General features: G+C 40.6%; 1 protein-coding gene across 2 annotated transcripts in view; it reads left to right on the forward strand.

Annotated features, from left to right (window-relative positions):
- Positions 1-19013, forward strand: part of SENP1 (SUMO specific peptidase 1) — a 40862-nt gene extending 21849 nt beyond the window's left edge. For both annotated transcript variants that reach the window (XM_083169491.1, XM_083169492.1), the window contains exons 7-18: positions 2146-2249; positions 2343-2590; positions 3257-3308; positions 4019-4057; positions 4566-4650; positions 7350-7487; positions 8397-8528; positions 10103-10306; positions 12440-12519; positions 14769-14853; positions 14936-15031; positions 17783-19013. In XM_083169491.1, the coding sequence (XP_083025617.1) occupies positions 2146-2249; positions 2343-2590; positions 3257-3308; positions 4019-4057; positions 4566-4650; positions 7350-7487; positions 8397-8528; positions 10103-10306; positions 12440-12519; positions 14769-14853; positions 14936-15031; positions 17783-17845 (1326 nt within the window). In that variant the 3' untranslated portion in view covers positions 17846-19013. The remainder of the gene's footprint in view (positions 1-2145; positions 2250-2342; positions 2591-3256; positions 3309-4018; positions 4058-4565; positions 4651-7349; positions 7488-8396; positions 8529-10102; positions 10307-12439; positions 12520-14768; positions 14854-14935; positions 15032-17782) is intronic.
- The last annotated feature ends 697 nt before the right edge of the window (positions 19014-19710 follow it).

Below are 19710 nucleotides of genomic sequence, written 5' to 3' on the forward strand. Positions count from 1 at the left end.
AGCAAGGCCCTTGAAGCTGGAGTCAGATCTATGTAGAGATTGGATTGAGGGAGAGGAACAGTGTAGATCCGGGATGGCCAAAAGGTCGATTGCGATCTACCTGGCACATAGCTGCTAAAGCCTCTGACCAAACAGAGACTTCAGGGATCAGAGGAGTAGTGAGGTTGGTGTCGGTGAAGCTCGAGCTCCAGGCGCCTGCTATGGATGGCACCACAGTGCAGGGAGATGACAGCAAGATGACGGGGGGGGTCAGTGGAGTGATTCCAGCAGCGGGGTGTGAGCAGCAGCGCAGGGGAATGATCGGTGGGCAGGTGAGCACTGATTTGGGGTTCGGGATTTTTCTCAGGCGCTCACAGGGTTGCAGCTGGTAGTGTATCAACAGGGTCTAACCTTTAAGGCCCAAACATGGAAGTTAAGAAGAAAGGGGGGTGATACACCACAGTATAGCGCTACCTCTATAGGGACACCACCGTGACCTAATAAAAAATTATTAGTACTTCCCTTCCTTTGAGTTTGAGTGTGATTTCTTAGTGTTTCCTGATCGTTTTAACTCTGTCGGTAGACTCCGAAACGTATTTTCCAAATGTGTATATAAAAATAAAGAAAGAAAACACTTGTGTATCTGTAGTTGTCTTATTCTTTTTGTATTATGTTTGTGAGGTTTGAAGTCAATGCATACCTCACTTACATAATATCAAGCATTATAACTCATATAAAGGTATCTTTCAAAACCAGTGGGTATCGTACCCGTACTCACGATGTGATGGCGGTGTAGACTCGTATCAAGGTATCTTTTCCAGGTTCTTGATCAAAAACAATGTATTTATTAATAAAAATACAATACAGAATAAAACGTAAAAAAAGGTGCTGGAGCGTGGCAGGTTCCTGAGGTGGCTGACAATATGAACGGTAAAGCTTGATCCAGACAAGACAATACTGGTCTGTATATCAGGCATTATTAATATTTTTATATACACATTTGGAAAATACGTTTCGGAGTCTACCGACAGAGTTAAACGATCAGGAAACACTAAGAAATCACACTCAAACTCAAAGGAAGGGAAGTACTAATAATTTTTTTATTGGGTCACGGTGGTGTCCCTATAGAGGTGAGCACTGGTGTTGGAGGGGGGGGGGGAGATGACCCCCAATGTTATCAGCAGGGCAAACAATTCTACACACATGCTGCCCAACTCCTGCAGTCCTGCTGCGTGCCCTCCCAGGCAGCTTCCCCCACAGAGCCTGAGTGCTATACCCTGTTCAAGGACCCCTCCACATGCAGACTCCTGCCTGTCACGGTTCGCGCAGCCCAGCCAGCAGCAGTGTACTGTTGCGCCAGCCATGCCAAACCTACAGTGACCGGAAAAAAAAAAATCAGTGGTGCAGGAGGTTTCTGATTTGTCACTCCTTTGCTTGGGTCTTGGCACCTCTCTCATGCTTGAGAGAGCCAAGCCTGCCCCCTTGCCCACCCCATGAATTGTCAGTATGGTGGGAGAAAAGGGCAGTGTTGTCAATTACTGCACGCAACTCATGAAATTGCACTATAATGCGGATTGGTCTCAAATGCAATGTTCAGGGATTGTCTGATCATTGCAGTTAGAATTGAGACTGTTCATATATTGTAGTATATTATGGATTGGTCACTACAATGGTTGTGGTATGGGACTCCGATAGTCGGGATCCCGACTGCCCGGAGTCAGACAGCATGGCGAGCGCAAAAAAGCCCCTTGCGGGCTCGCCACGCTGCGGGCACGGTGGGTCGCTACGTGAGCCACCTATTCTATTCTCCCTCTAAGGGGGTCGTGGACCCCCACGAGGGAAAATAGCGGGTGTCCGTCGGGCACCCGGCTGTCGGCATTTTGACAGTTGGGGTCCCGACTGTCGGGAAGCCGTCCGGCACCCACTACAATGAGGTGCTTACATTCAGAGTTATTCTTAGAGTGTGGTAATGTGAAAAAATAGTTTGGCTTGATGCTTAGCAGTAAGAGATTAACAAAATGTCCTTCAAAACATTTCAGATGGTCTTTAGATTGTGATGCAAAATGCGATCCTGGTGTGGTGTGTGAAACCTTGCTCTGTGTTCAAAATATCACATGTTCCCTTTCAGTTTTTTAAATATTTTTTTACTCTGTAATACACTTGCAGACAATACGGGAGGAAGAGAAAGAAATCTATAGACAATTACTTCAAGTTGTCACAGGAAAAACTTTTTTATCTACAAAGTCCACTGCACCCCTTCCCCCACAACTGTAAGTGACCTTGCATGATTATTTCACTTCCATTTCATCTCCCAAAAGACAATAAGCGCCCATACGTTATCCTTCACTTTTTGTCCATTTCAGATCTCGGAGCCTTAGCTCAAATAGTAATTTTGACCAACCAGTTGCTTCAAGTCTGAGTTCTCCAGAGTTTTGTACTCTGGATACAGAACCTGCATACCAGCCACCATTTAGTTTGGTTACACCTAAAGATACTACGGTACTGCAGTGGTGTGATAAAACTCCTTTTAAACCTTTCTGTGAAAGGAGAGACTCCAGCAAACGCCAGCTCCACACTGACCTTAAGCATATAAGTCAAGAGCCATCTAAAGGTAAGAAAAACCTATTAAATCGCCCTCTGACCAGATTTTTGAGGTTAGATTACAATTACTGGTCTATCTGTGCCCAAAGCTGGGTTAACTTTTTTTCCTTCTATAATACCATTACTCAATGTCCCTGCATGTCCCTCAACTGTCCCTTTTTTTTGTACAGTCAAACCTTACTGAAACTATATTAATATTGTAGACTCATTTTGTATTAAAACTGCCTTATAGTGTATGGGTTTTAGTAAAATGCTCTGTGATTAGTGTTTGCTTCAAATTAAAATATCGCATAAAAAAAACAGGTGGATGTGTGAAGGGGCCTACACATGGGAAGATGTTGCTGGGCAATGTAGACAGCTCAGCACTGCACAGCAATTTGTGCTGAGCAATCTGTTAGGGCCAGTATTCTCCAGTGGGAACACTGGCCCTGACCGGCAATTAAAGTAGATTTATCCAGCATGCTGTATCTTAATTGCCGGGCTATGGATCTTAATCGCGCATCGCTATGGCCCTCACACACACTGATTGATGTAGGGGCATTTTCTAAGCGATCTAGTTAGATCACTTAGAAAATGCCCCAAAAACGCCTGTATGCCCCTTTAGACTGCTAGTGGTTGTTGTACAAATAAAGCTGTGTGTTCAAATAAAGTTAACTATTTTCTTGTTTGTATCTAGATTTGGATTCCATCATTGTAGTTGACTCTGTTCCCAAAGAAAAACCTCCCAGGTAATTTTCAATATATTCAGTGCAGAAAACTAAAAAGAACTGATCTAGTGGGAATTTGCAGTATCCCGTTTTGGCAGGTCTGATGCAGAAAGGGCACATCAGGGGCCAAATTGGACGGATCCCTCCCAGGGAGCTCAAGGGAAAATGGGTCCGACTTGTGCCTCGACCTGTGTATGCGGACCTATTTAAATGCAACAAAAATAACTTCTTGTAGACCTCCTTATTTAAAAGGTGTTTTTTGTTACATTCCAGCAATATAAGCCATGCAGGCTGTTCATTATATCATGCAGTGACCAGTCCCAAATGTATGGGGTAACTGATTCATTGACAGACCTTCTTTAAGCACTGAATAGTTAAAGAGCTTTAAAACCTGAAGTGTTCTATTTGTATTAAACTCTACGGACTCTTCTAGGTACTTATTGGCAGTTCCGTGATGATATAATCAGGAAAATGAATACTTTAGCGATACTTATTATTATTATTATTATTATTATTATTATTATTATTACAGGAATATTGGCATAGCCTTTTGTCTCCTTGGTAGGAATAATGGGTTGAGAAAAAGCAGCGTGGTTATTCTTTTCTTGCAAGCTGGTCACTTAAGTTACACTGAGCAAGAGTGTAATTATCTGAAACTCTTTAAGTATCTGTAAGTGGAAATATATGGCAAACCCTAAATCATACATAATTTTGTTTTTACATTTAATTAGCGCGCCATTCTTCAAGGCAGAACTCTGGATAAAAGAACTGTAAGTAATTTCTATATATTTGTTATAACCTTTACAAGTACCTGGTGACCATTCAGATGGCAGGTCAAAGTTTCAATGCTATTGCTCCGTTACTGTAGGGCTGATTTCTATTTGCACATTAATTTAGAAGTTGATCTGATGGTGTGTACACACGGTGAGATTCCCCTGCTATTTGACTTCGAGTGCTATACAATCTTTGCTATTTCTGTACTTTTAACATATAATTCATACAATCAGCATTAGATTTGCACTATATAGTCATTGCTGCCCTGTCTATCTGGGTTTAGATTTGTGCTATCACGGGAGCGCGCATTGGGATCGAAAGGTAAAAAAACCTGTGAGATCTGCATGCGAAGTTTTTTTTTTTACTATATAGTCAAAATCGAATGTTAAATCTCACCGTGTGTACACAGCGTGACACTTATCCCATGAAAGTGTGTTTTTAAATGTGTGTATTCAAATCTAATCCTTTGCTTGTTTATGTAGAGTATTATTTATGTTTTGTTAGCACCAGCCTCTATGACTCAAGGGCAAGAGAAAGAAGGCGAAAGATAGAAGAACAAACAGCACTTGCATTAAAGTTTCAAAATCAGGTGATCTTAACAAAAACAAATGGCTTATTTTATTATACTACAAATGAATAGCTGTCTGTTTTCATGAAATCTGTTAATGCATATATTTTTATTTATTTTTAATAAAATTAGCAATTTAAAGTAACTTACTGAACATGTGCAAATGAATATTTTAGTCGTTCATGTCATATCTAGATGTCCTCTGTTCAAAAGATACAATTACTTTGCTTCCTTCCCTGGGGAGGGATAGTTTTTATATTTGAGATCACCCCTATAGTGGCTGGTTGGACACTAAGAGTCCACAATTGTGCATGTGCAGTAATACCGATGCCTTTAATTAATATTTCTGCTCAGTATTCACTGCTGAAAGAGGGGAAGGGGCCACAGTTAAGTTGCAAGTATAGTCAGAAAATTGAGGGAGAAACCAATACATTTACAGAGGAGAAAGTCCTCACAGAACTCTCAAAACTGAAAGTGGATAAATCAATGGGGCCAGATGGGATACATCCAAGGATACTAAAAGAGCTTAAAGGGGAGCTGGTAAAACCAATAACAGAATTATTCAACCAGTCACTAACTACTGGAGTAATTCCAGAGGACTGAAAAACAGCGAATGTAGTCCCACTGCACAAAAGTGGAAGCAAGGAAGATGTAAGCAACTATCAACCAGTGAGCCTTACATCAGTAGTAGGGAAACTGATGGAAATACTATTAAAACAAAGAGTTGTAGAATATCTCAAAACCAGCAATTTACAGGATCTGAAACCGCATGGGTTTACTGGGGGAAGATCATGTCAAACAAATCTTACTGACTTTTTTGACTGGGTGACTAAAGTAATAGATCAAGGTGGGGCTGTAGATGTAGCTTATCTAGACTTTAGTAAGGCTTTTGACACTGTCCCACATCAAAGACTGTTAAATAAACTTGAAAGCTTGGGATTGGATTCTAAGATAGTTGAATGGATAAAATCTTGTTTGCAGGACAGAAAACAGAGTTGTAGTAAACTGAGTACAAAGGAGGGAAAGGTGACAAGTGGAGTTCCCCAGGAATCTGTACTTGGACCAATGTGTTTTAATATCTTTATTGGTGATATTGCAAATTGAATTGAGGGTAAAATGTGCCTTTTTGCAGATGACACAAAGGTATTCAACAGGGTAGACACACCAGGAGGGGTAAAACAAATGATTGATGATCTAGGTAGATTAAAGGAATGGTCAAGAGCATGGCAACTACAGTTTAATGCCCCAAAAAATGCAAAATCATGCAGTTGGGTCTCAAAAATCCAAAGACTAAATATAGTATAAAGCACACTTTAATGGAAACTACTGAGAAAGAGAGGGATCTAGGTGTCACTATTTCAGGGGACTTAAAGGCAGGTAGGCAATGTAACAAAGCAATGAAGAAGGCAAGTCAGATGCCTTGGTTGCATAGGGAGAGGTATCGGCAGTAGAAAGAAAGAAGTAATAATGCCACTGTATAGGTCATTGGTACATCCTCATCTAGAGTACTGTGTTTAGTTCTGGAGGCCATATCTCCAGAAGGATATAAATACATTAGAGACCGTACAAAGAAGGGCAACTAAAATGGTGCATGGCCTACATCACAAAACGTACCAGGAAAGACTAAAATATCTGAATATGTATAATTTAGAGAAGGGAAAGGGGGGACATGATAGAAACTTTCAAATATATGAAGGGTTTTAACAAGGTACAGGTGGGAGACCTTCTTCACAGGAAGAGGGGCAACAGAACACGAGGACATGCGCTGAAACTAGAGGGATGTAGATTTAGGGGAAATTTGAGGAAGAATTGCTTCACAGAAAGAGTAGTAGATAAGTGGAATAGCCTCTCATCTGAGGTGGTAGAGATAAATACAGTAGTACAATTTAAACATGCTTAGGATAGGCATATTGATATCCTTACAAAGAAATAAGGCTCAAATATGGTTTGAGGTAACATGTTTAAAAAAGGGGCAGACTAGATGGACCAAGTGGTTCTGATCTGCCGTCAAATTCTATGTTTGTTCCCTGCTGTGCACTAAAGACAAGTGACTTTCAAGCTTAAATCTAGTAAATTTAGTCATATAATAGATATTATATTTGTTGAATTTAAATGTCCATAAAGGTAGACCGAAGGGGCATTTTCATTTGAAAACTTTGCAGCAATTGAAATCTCATGCATCCGCAGGATGTTTGTATTTAATTAGACGTCAGACTTTAAACTGCTGTAATTTCTATAGGAAAAAAAAGCTGTGTTTCTATCTCACATCTTAAGAACCGGTGCAAACTCAAAAAAGCAATGTTATTTTCTGTTAATTATTTCAGGATTTGGAAGGTTGCAATTGGCTTATTTAGGCCAATACATTATATTTTATGTCCTTATTCTGGTGTTTTATGGATGGGACATCCAATTTTCAATTGGATTGCGTGAGAATTGCGAGTCTGGTTACCCACGGAAACAGGCATGATGTTTTTTTCTGGTAAAAAACAACAACTTTTCTTTAATTGAATATTCTACTAAGCCTTTTGCATTTTTCGCAATACTTACCTCAATGGTGTACCAGTGAGTTCACATGTATCATATTAGTACGCGTTTTTGTTTGATCCATGAATATTTTAAAGATTTACGAAACACTTTGCTTCCTGTCTTTGTAAAGTCATGAAATTTGAAATTGTGTGCCTGTTGTGTTTTGTTTTTTATTTTTTTATCTTAACATGTAGAGACTACACCAGCCATCTACTCAAGATAATGTGGATTTAAATTTGCGTGTGCCACTTGAAAAGGAAATACCCATTAGACTACCACCAAGACAGCCAGATGCCTCTGTCCAGGAACAAGAATTTCCTGAGCTAACGCAGGTGATTTGTTTGACATATTCCAGGTAGAAAAATCACTTCCATAAGCAAACTGCATAGTAATTTTGATACTTGTGTAATATCTGGGCGCCCAATTTTTTTTTTGATCGTGTCGGAAAAATTGCATTGCATGCAACTAAATCGCATGCGATGCGATTTTCCATTGGATTCAATGTTAAATGGTCCCTGTTCATACCCCCACTTTCCAAGTGGGCATGGAGTTGATTTTATATAGCGTGGAGAGCGCAGCGAGCCACCGAGCGCACGCGGAATACATGTTAAGTAATCGGCGTCCGTTTGCCACGCTTCGGGCTCAGTGGCTCGCTGCGTTCGCCACACTATCTAAAATCAACTCCATGCCCACTTGGATAGTGGGGGTATGAACAGGGACCATTTCACATTGAATCCAATGGAAAATCGAATCGCATGCGATTTGGTTGCATGCGATGCGATTTTCCCGAAAATCGCATACAGCCTTAAGTTAAGGCATACAATCAAACACATCGGGCGTCCAGATATTACACAAGTACCGTAATTTTAAATACATTTAGGGTTGTATTCAACCTCACTCACCTATTCAATTCCACCTTTAAGGAGAGCATTGAAGAGTGTCAGATCTGTTTTTATTTTTTATTAATTGGATCTGTTTTGTCAGATTGTCACATTCAGGGCCGTTTGTAGACCATCCGTGGCTGTTTTCACCGATCCATACACTTTCTAATGCTTGACAGCTGAAACATTGAATTCCGACTGTCAAGTGACTGTCGGATTAAATGAAAACGGCCCAGGAATTCACCAGTCGGGACGTTCTGACAGTCTGAATCCCATATTGAATAACCTTCTTTGCTTTTCTATGGAACTCTTTTTATATTTTGAAAATATATTGTTTTGTATTCAATGTTTGTTCTTAAGGAAATGGAAAAGCAGATTAAGTTTGCTCTTTTCGGTGGGAGCCAAGATCAAGTTTTAAGTGAAGGTTTCCGCTTAACAATTACTAGGAAAGATATCATGACTCTCAATAGTCTAAACTGGCTTAATGATGAGGTAAGTAATGAATATTTTAATAAACGTATAAAATATGTAATGAGAAACAAAGCCATGTGGATATTATTAACTATAATGACATTTTAGATGTTTTCTGGATAGGAAAAAAAAATCTTAAACTACCTGTGTTTTGCCAGAAGCCTTTAAAGTGGACAGTTTCACACACGTTTGTTTAAAGCAAGCTCTCTGAACTGCTAATACCCCTTTCAGACCGTAAATGCTGTGGTCACACCCGGGATTAGGACAGGGGTCCATTCCAGGAGCGACCCGGAATTTGCTGTCTGAAAGCTCTGACTCAAAACCGGCTTATTGCCAGGTTATGCTGGCCGCGCATCAGACCAACTTACATACTACTAGTTGGTTGGGAGCAAATGACAAAGAGCAATTTGCTCACAAACCCAGGAATAATGGACAAAAACATTCAGTGAAATTATTTAAATCAAACAGATACAACTGCATTACTTATTTCCATATTTTCAGTGCAAATTACTGAATTACAAATTACATTTGCTCCCATCCAGTACAAGATTTTTATTCCATCCAACCACTAGTTGGACGGTTGGTTGAAAGTTGGTCTGATGTGTGGCCAGCATTAGTGATGTCACACAGGGCGGGGGAGGGGGCAACGCTTTGATCTGACAGCGCTGCCTCCATACTTTGAACGGGACCCTGGTTGCGCAACCCAGGTTACCAGTTCACATTGCTCCATACTGACCAGTACCCCGAGAAGATCTCCGGAGCAACCCTGGTAAATAGCAGGGTTAAAATGTCAGCGCACGGCTCCTGTAATTTTGGACCGAAACAGTTTCACACCAGCACTACACCCGGATCATTCCCGGGGACAACCCGGGAAATAAGGCTGGTGTAAATGGGGTATTATTTTACATATTAAGGGGCATAGTTATTTAGGGGCAGATTTATTAAGCTTGGAGAAGAGATAAACTGGAGATAAAGCGGAGAAAAGGTAAAAGGAGATAAAGCACCAGCCAATCAACTCCCAACTGTCTTTTTCTAACACAGCTGATTGGCTGTGCTTTACCTCCTTTTACCTTTTCTCCGCTTTATCTCCAGTTTATCTCTTCTCCAAGCTTAATAAATCTGCCCCTAAACCTTAAAAAGATAAATACAAGGGTTATAAATAGCCATAAATGTCCAGCCAAGCAGCTCCTAACTGACCTTTTTCAAACACAGCCTATAACAGTGGTCAGGGAACTCGGTCCTCATTACCTCACACAGTGCATGTTTTGCTGGTAACCCAGCAGGTGCACAGGTGTACTAATTACTCAGACACATTATAAGGTCCGCAGGTGGAGTTAATTATTTCACTTGTGATTCTGTGAGGAGACCTGCAAAACATGCACTGCGTAGGGTAATGAGGGCAGAGTTCCCTGACCACTGGCCTATAACATAAGTTAGGAGCTGATTGGTTGGAAATGTATTACTCTTTATCACCCTTGCATTTATTTCTTTTTAAGGCTTAATATCTGCTCCTATGTACTTTAAAATACTGCTCTGGCGGGAGATTTTTGCATGTTTTGTTAAGTGGTCTTCATGCTGTGTCTTTTGTGAAACAGATAATAAATTTCTACATGAACCTTTTGATGGAACGAAGTAAACGGAAGGGCTTGCCAAAAGTCCACGCATTCAACACATTTTTTTTCCCGAAGTTAAAATCTGCTGGGTATCAGGCATTGAAACGATGGACAAAGAAAGTGGATGTGTTTGCTGTGGACATTTTATTGGTACCAGTTCATCTTGGAGTACACTGGTGCCTAGCTGTAAGTGAGGAATTTTTTTATTTATTGCTTATTCTTCTATAATTTATTTGCCAACTTGATTAGATTAGAACAAGATTTTCTAGGTATAAAATTTAAAGTAAATCCTCCTGATTCATTTTAATTTTGAAGTCCTTCTGACGTGTGTGTGTGTGTGTGTGTGTGTGTGTGTGTGTGTGTGTGTGTGTGTATATATGTATACAGATTTTTTGGTTTTGTTAGATGTAGCAAAACATGTTCCATTCTGCAATTTTGCTGGGTGTTTCTCAGGTGGATTGATGAATGATTAGTTATCAAAACAATACTCCTATATAGGAGCAATTGCTTATCTAGGTTCTGTAAAGAAAATTTCTGTGTTCTTTTTTCTTGTTTCTTTTGGCCTCCTTGTAGAACAGCGTCCAGGACATGTTCCATAAAAAAGATGCTTTGTTGAGATGAGTCTGAGGATATTCTTGTGCAGGATTAGAAGTGTAATGCCTAAAATAATACATGTGCATTCTATTGTGCAAGGGCAGTGGCACGGTTTTTATTTTTGGTTTCAGTAGACCTTTCATGGTGGGCAGCAGGGTGTGGTTTTTACTTGTAGTAATTTCTGCGAATTCTGTTCTAGAAGGGCGTTCTTGCTTTGGTATAACCCATATGTTATGGCTGCTGTGATGTAGGTGTTAAAATAGTAAACATAGAAACATAGAATTTGAAGGCAGATAAGAACCACTTGGCCCATCTAGTCTGCCCCTTTTTTAAACACGTTACCTCAAACCATATTTGATCCTTATTTTTTTTTGTAAGGATATCAATATGCTTATTCCACATGGGCACATGCTAGACTTTAAGATGGGGGGGTGTGTTTATTTTTTTATGTATATTGCTCCGCAAGGGATCCGCAGCGCCCATTTACAGAGTATGTAAACTAATAAGCAAAACAGTGAGTTGCAGTTGAATACAATCGAACAGGTACAGGGTACATAAACTTGGCCTCATCAGCAGGAATCCACAGGATTTGGTACCATCAATGATGGTTTAAGTAAGAGACGGGAAAGCACATGAGGAAAGAGGGCCCTGCTTGTGAAATTTTACATTCTAAAGTATATACAGTGTTCCTCACCTATGTGGTGCCGCCACTGACATACACACACCTACCACATTTTGACAATACATACAGTGCACTCCCATTCTCTTCCATATTCTGCAACCCTCACCATATACTGCCCCTGTAACACACTTACTCCTCCATGCAGTTCCCCCTATATACAGGGCATCTCCCTCCACCATATACTGCTTACATTGCAACAACCCCCCCCCCCCCCCCCTTCCATATTCTATGCTACAACCCCGGGGTACTTGCCATCCCTGAACTCTGCAACAAGTAGCATCATTACCCACTGAGGCAGGAACCATCAGATGGTCTTGCAGGGCTCAGATCTAAAGGTGTGTACACATGGGGCAATATGATCGCTGGCAATATATTGCTCAGTGTCCCGTTTTTTCATCTGCGACCAGAGATGGTCGCAGATGAAAATGTCACACTGCCGGGAGAAGAGGCAGTGGTAGTCGCTGTGGAGAATGCCCCTCCGACCAGCGACCATTCAAGGGCTGAAACCGGGAGCGTGCACCCGGCGATTTATCGCTGGTGCACACTCCAGTCGCTGGCAATATGGTCGCTCAGCGACCATATTGCCAGCAATAAGTGTACCGTGTGTACACAGCTTAAGGCACTTCGAGACATGGAGATCCTGAATTAGGTAAGCAGTGAGTTGACTGGGAGGAGGAGGGGTCAGTCTGGGGGCTGCTGGTAATACAGGTGAGAAGACTCAGCTGGTGTATATAGACTGCTCTCTTGGGGAGGGGTCCAGCGAACACACACACACACACACACACACACACACACACACACACACACACAACTACACCTGACCAGCGTGTCATAGCCCAGCTCCCGCTATCCATCTATAATTTCCCACTGTACAATTATTTTTATGGTTCCTATAACCACTCCTAGTATCTTTGCTTTGCCAGAAAGAAGCAGTATGAGGTTTTGCTGTATGTGAATGGGTGTTACAGCTGACTAATTATGTAGCTCATTATTTTGTATTCATGAAAGAAAATTGTGCTCAGTAATCTTAATATATTTTACAGGTAGTAGATTTTAGGAAAAAGTCAATAACATACTATGACTCCATGGGTGGACATAACAATGAAGCGTGCAGATTATTATTGTAAGTAGCTCAAACAATTGTTTATATAACCATGTTATTAAGGCTCTTTTTAATGTATTCGGGCTAAATGAGTAATTTAAGATGTACGAAGATGCTTAAAATGTATCATGAGAGAATTTTATATAGATAAACTATTGCTAATTTAGACACTGCACATTTATAATCTCTAGACTTTTCTCAAAGAAATGACTTTGTCGTCCCTGGTAACTTTCTAGCTGAGGTTTAGAAGAGGGACTAACAAATCTGTCCCACAGTCCCTCCCATTTTAGAATGCTGCCTTCCACCATTTTCCCTTTTTTATGTGATGCAACAATGTTTTTCTAAAATCAGTTCAAGTCCAATGATTTATTCATATAGGTCAGTCTTCTGCGTGTTCTATTTTATCCTGGCCCTTAAGGTGCCCATACATGGTGCAATGAACTCTGTGCTTTTAGTACTAGATTGCATAGCATTACAATGTGCTACAGAAGCATGCTTTTTGTACTAGGTACGATGCAATCTAGTACTACAAGCACGGGCTGCACAGACTTTGTGATGTGCGTGGGAGCACGCATCTCATTGCAGTGCCCTGTCACACCATGTATGGGCCCCGTAAGGCTTATGGATTCAATTGGTATGCAATCTTTGCTAACTCTCTGTACTATATACGTACAATTCATGCTATCTACATTCAATCTGCACTATATAGTCATTGCTGCACTGTCTATTTGGCTTTTTGGTTTCAGCTGAACGTGAGCGAGCATCGGCATGGAATCAGGATAGAAAGCTTAAAACCATGTTCTACATACGATGTATATGCGATTTTGACTATACAGTCAAAATCGAATGTCAAATTGTACCATGTACACACAGCATTAGAGGGAAGATCCTTACCATAATATTTATTATTTTTTCTGATTTTATGTTGAGTGGCCCAAAGTATGATGACCACAATGTGATTTTATGCAAAGTAGTTATTCACCAGAGTATTGGTGTTGAATGTCTGACTCTGTACAAGAACAGAAAGGTGAATGTACTGTATGTTTTTAGTGTATTACTCCTGAAATCATGGGTAAACAATGCCATCTGATGGACTATAATGGTGGGATGGGAAAACTGCTGCTTTTTTTTCATAGTGGACCAGCAAAAACTGTGAGTGCAAGGCATGTGGTAGTAGATGGCTTCTGGTTGCTGTATTAGAACAGAACACATTATGAACAATCTGAATCAGACTCAAGGAACACTGCATTACATTGTAAGAACTAAAGTAGCAGAAGGCCTGTCCATACACCATTGCGATCTGCTGCAAACTGTGTGAAATGTACAGGGACACAAGAATTCTACAGTAAATGCTTGGAAACGGGTCATGTGTTCTGATGACTCAATCACATGTGTATGGTGGGTTGGGAATATTGAGCCATCACATGAAAGCATGGAACCTTCTTGCATCATCACGACTCTTCAGGCTGGAGACATCGTAAAGCAGATGTAGTTATTTGCATTTGAGCTAACCTTCTGCACAAAACAAAATGACCATAACCCCAATGCCTAGCAGAACTCAAGACCAATTAAGGGGGGGGGAGGGAGTGGCCCTACAAAGTGCAACTTGATGTATGTCCTTCGAGACTATGGCACTAGACAACCCACTATAAGAAGGGTTGCTTATGAAGCTTCACATTCTGAACTCCTTCATGGATGTCCTATAAAACCTGGACAGTAGAAAGCCTTTTTGGAACTAGGTTAATTTATCTGGTTATGGTCTGGGAAACTCTTTAGGCATTAGTGTAATGGAGGAAGCAGTATATAGTTCCCTTCAAAATATGACAAAACATGGCCACCTGTAGCCTTTTTGACAGCATTTCTACTTTTTTTTTTTTTTTTTATTAACACAAAAAGGTATATTCAATGTGGGCGGCAAGCCCCTGACTGCAAGCTATACGGTGAGTAGTACTGATAGCTCGCTGTCAGAGTAGTCAATGGCCTCCCCTTCAAAAAGGAAAGCGGGCTTGCTGCATTTGCAGCGAAGTTTGCCGTTTTGAAGGGGAGGACGGTGAGGATTTTTGCAAAACATTGAATACGGCCTTGCTGTACAAACCCACCTCGCCACCCGCATTGAATAAACCTCAGTCAAAATCTGTATATAATATAGGTATATTCTACACCACCATTTGTAAGTATTTTGTTCAAACAAGGGAAAACTGTGCTGCAATGTGAGTGTTCATCTGTCCATGCCCTTCTCTCAAATATCATTTTCCTTTTTTCTTTTCTAGGCAGTACTTAAAACAAGAGAGCCAAGACAAAAAGGGATTCCCTTTTGATACTAATGGATGGAGCCTAAGCAGCAAGAGATGCCAGGTATGCCTAAGGAAAAGAAATCTAGAGCGAATTTATTCATTTTATATAGCCCTTTTTAATTTTCAATCTTTTAAACTTTTAGGAAATTCCCCAACAAATGAATGGAAGTGATTGCGGAATGTTTGCCTGCAAGTATGCAGATTACATTGCCAAAGATAAACCAATCACCTTTACTCAGGTACGCACATTAAGGAACTTAATTTTTATCAGTTTTTCCTATTTTAATCTCTATTCCTCCAATGTGGTTTTAATATGTGCAAGCCTGATAGGAATAAAGGTGCGGTAACAAGCCCACCTGACACTAATGCTGGCCAAACATCATATCGATTTGAGGTTGGAAAGATAATCTTGTGTGGGAGCAAAAGATAATTGTTCCCACGTGTTAAAAAATGGTTGGCCTAACTTCTTGGGGAAAAATCAAATTGGTGTGTTTATTTTGCCCCATCTAATTGTTTTAGTGTGAAGGGAAATTTCTCCATAACTAGAAACTGCACACTCATCAGAGGAGAGGATCCTTTTGTGCTGCGGTCACTGCTTAACAGAGTAGACTATGGATATCTTCCTCACAATCCGTATGCTATAATCAGCACCTTCTTGCCCCCGCAATGTTGGCAGCCCTATGTGCAAATCCTGGCTGCCATAAAGTACGGCAGCTGTTGTGATGACTTGAACCCGCTAATACAATGCACAGGATAGGTTTGAGCCACTCATGCCTGTTAAATGTGGGTGATGCCATTTATTAAGCTAAACGAATGATGACCCCAAAGCAGAAGCATAATCAAAAGAATAAAGTGATATTAAATGAAATTAACCACCTCTTAAAAGTTATGGTGCTCAAATAAATGATGCCCAGGAAAACTATTAAATATAAAGTCAATGTGCAATCAAATTTAAATGTTAATAGTTGCACTACAGCAGTGGTTCTCAACTTGGTCCTCAAGTAACCCTAACAGTACACCTGCCAGATGACCAGGAAACCGTGCACTCATTATTCACTGACTCTCTTTTTAAAAGATCACAGGTGGGGCAAATTATTTCACCTGTGATTCTGTGTGGTGACCTGGAAAAATGTGTACTGTTGGGGGGTCCTGAGGACAGAGGTTGAGAACCCCTGAATGGTCTGTGTGGGGACTAAAGTTGTAGGACTGTGATGTACTATTTCTTACTTGGGAATACAACATGCTGTATGACATGCGATGTGTAGATTCGGTACTTGTGTATTATCAGGGCGCCCGCGAAATCGACCGAAAATCGCATGCAAAAATCGGATACGATTTTGCAGCCGCGTTTTCCGGCCGATTTGCATGCTGTTCCATCATTGCGCACCCCAATTTCCATCGTAGTGCATCACATGCAATGTAGCGGCTTGCAATGCATGCCATGTGATGCATTTCGATTTTTAATTGTACAAAAGCACCCTGATGGGTGCTTACAATGTTAAATGCACCCCCATTATCAACGCCACCCCCACTATCAACGCGAACCCAAAGCGTGGCGAGCGCAGCGAGCCCGCGAGGGGCGGCGGTACGCGTCCTCCGACCTTTTCATACCCCCACTATCCACGTCGGCGTGGAGTTTATTTTGGATAGTGTGGTGAGCCACCGAGCCCGAAGCGTGGCGAGGGGACGCGGAATACATGTAAAGTAATCAGTGTCCCCTCGTGGAGCTCGGTGGCTCGCTGCGCTCGCCACACTATCTAAAGTCAACTCCACGCCGACGTGGGTAGTGGGGGTATGAAAAGGTCGGAGGACGCGTACCGCCGCCCATCGCGGGCTCGCTTCGTGGTGGCGTTGACAATGTACATTACATCGGGCGCCCTGATAATACACAAGTACCGTAGATTCTTCTTGAGGTGCGTACACACGGGGCAATATGTCACTGGCAATATATTGCTCAGCAATCCTATTGCTCAGTGTCCCGTTTTCATCTGGACACTGCCGGGAGAAGAGGCAGTGTAAGTCGCTGGTCGGAGGAGCATGCTTCTCTGACAAGCGACCATTCAGGGGCTGAAAACAGGAGCGCGCACCCGGGAATTTATCGCTGGTGCACACTCAAATCCTTGCCAATATGGTCGCTCAGCAACCATATTGCCAGCAATAAATGACCATGTGTACACAGCTTATCACTGCTAATGTGTTACACTGGCTGTAATGCATCTTTTGCTGCTAACAGAAGACTGCCCTATTTCTGGGTTTAGGAAAACCCCACAAGTTGGATTTTTTAATCAGAGTGTTCAATGCTTTTCAAACATGTATATAGAACACCCACATGTTCTATATAAACATGCATGTATACAATTTTACAATTTATAAGTATAGGTGCATTTTAACCTGGAACTGCAGGCTGAATCCTCCCAAACATTAGGGGCGGTATTCAATGTTGGCCTGCGACGGGGGGTTTGTATGGCGAGGATTTATTTTTCTCGATGAGAACAAGCCATCCTTGCTGTTAAACCCCCTCGCTGTATTTAATGTAATGGCGAGGATCCCCTTAAACGGTGATGTTTGCCGCAAATTCAGAGTACGCAGCATTTTGTGGCGAAACCCGCCATTTTAATACCCACACTCGCCGTTTCCACCTCACCTCAGGGAATAGGCGAGGTGGAAACAGCGAGTGAAGGGGAAGGGAGTTCAATACACTGATGGTGAGCTACTGGCACTTCCTGCCATCAGGGCATTGAATATACCTCAATATCTCTATCTGCAGACTCTTTCCCCAGACACACACACACTTCCTGCCCAACCACCAGCTACACAGGCGCCAAATCGAATAGCTGAGTTTGGAAAAAATGTAGACCTCATCTTGTTTGCTTTTTCTCTAATGCTATGGTGCTGATATGGTAGCTTGCAGAGTAAGCCGTTCACCTAGATGGATTTTTGCCAGCAATGTCAAAAGTGGCTCATATGTGTTATTCTATGCTTTCTTACAGCACCACATGCCATACTTTAGAAAACGGATGGTTTGGGAAATTATTCAGCAGAAGCTGCTTTGACAGTGTCTGTACAGCAAAGTGCTTATCGTGCCAGTCGCTATGGTGAAGGTTTTGTCACTCGTCATGAAGTTGAACATGGACCAAAAATATCTGAAGTTCTCTTCCACATGTTTACAGGTGTAAAATAAAACTAGCATTGGTTTTTTTTAAACCCCTGTAAATATTTGATATCCAGATAATATAGTGTTTTGTTTTTTTTCTTTAATATAAATATATAAATAAATTTGATATTGGAAAGCGATCTATGCTGCAGTCACATGAAATAAGGCTAGTGCAGTAAAATACGGATCTTTGTGTGTGTATATAGAAAGGTTGAACAATATAATGCTTTCACACAAATGCCTTTTTCTATTCCACTCCTATTTAACCGTTTCTTACAAGGCATTAGCATTTTACATGGTCTAGATTAGTATTGAAATTAACAATCTCAGTACAACTTGCTCAGCAGCTGAGCATTTACTTTTTTGTATGTAAAATGGTTCTATTTCCAGCATTGTAAAGTATTTTATATACACATCACAAATGTTTCTCTGATTTCTACTTTTTGTACACAACCAATTGTATTTACTATATATAAAAAACAAACAAAAAAACAACAACAAAGTGAATACATTGTACCAGGTTTGTACTATGTTAAGTCTTATTTGTATCATTACGCTACTAGCCTACCTCAGTTCTGTTCTCTCATCCAAGCTGTAAATGGTCAAACAATTGTATACAGAAATTTCTATAAAGTTAGTTGACCATTATGAACAGTGTTGATATACGATGGCTGAAACGCAGATTTTGACAAAAGTACTATTTTTCTAATTTAAAGAGGTTTTTTTTTTTCTATTTGGTTTTTCTTGCTGAGAATGTTTTTTATATAAAAACATTTGGTAGTTAAAGCAGTGCATACGTCAACAAATTTTGTATCCTCCATCTATTATTTACTTAACTTTTTATTTAAATAAAGTTGTGTAACATGGTTATTTGGTAACTGCTGTACATTTTTTTTTTTTAGTTAGATAACGTACACCTAAATAGGGTTTAAAGACCTCACATTACACTAAGTACGTTCTGACAAAAACAGGTCTCTCCCATTAGAACCTCTTACTGATACAGTGCTGCCAAATTCTTACTGGTAGAATTAAATGTTTCATTAAAGTATATTTTTGCATAACTTTCAGTGTTTTTAAGAGGGTGTTTTTTTCTTTTAAAGCAGTGTATTGATTATGCACACAGTAAAGGAACCAATTAAGCAAAGGCTTCCTTCAGGATAGACACACCACTCAAGTATAGCCTGTGGAAATGATATGCAGAAAGCAAATTGGAGCCAGGAAGGATTTTCACTTTAGTGGAAATCTTTCTTACCCTTGTTTACTACTCAATTGGGTAACAAGCAATGGATATAATAGCTTTATTTTACACTTAGCAGATAATATAACATGCATTGTATATACACTAATAAAATTTGAATATACAGGCAAACGTTGGTGGCTTTCCATACACCTCACCATGTATTGGTGGTGCGGTCGGCTATTTGATTATAGCGTGATGGTAAGTCCCGGGCAGCAAGCTGGTGCATACACATGGTGAGATTTTACTTTCTATTAGACCAGTATTTGATCTTGGTCGGTGTCTGGGTCAGTTACAGTGTTCACATTTGATTTGACTATATAGTCTTGCCTGCCAAGATTATTCGATTTTATAGTACATGGGAGCGCGCTTTGGGATAGAATCTACATCGAATGTTGAACTATGCGCATTTGATTTTTCTATTTGATTTAGCTTCTATAAGCAAATTCGAATAGAAAAATGGTGCGTGTACCCTCTATTAGTGTATGGAGACAAGTGTAAATACAGCAGTGTCACCTTCTGTTGTC

The sequence above is a fragment of the Crinia signifera genome, chromosome 2 (genome assembly GCF_055691185.1).
Source record: "Crinia signifera chromosome 2, ASM5569118v1, whole genome shotgun sequence".
Lineage (NCBI taxonomy): Eukaryota > Metazoa > Chordata > Amphibia > Anura > Myobatrachidae > Crinia > Crinia signifera.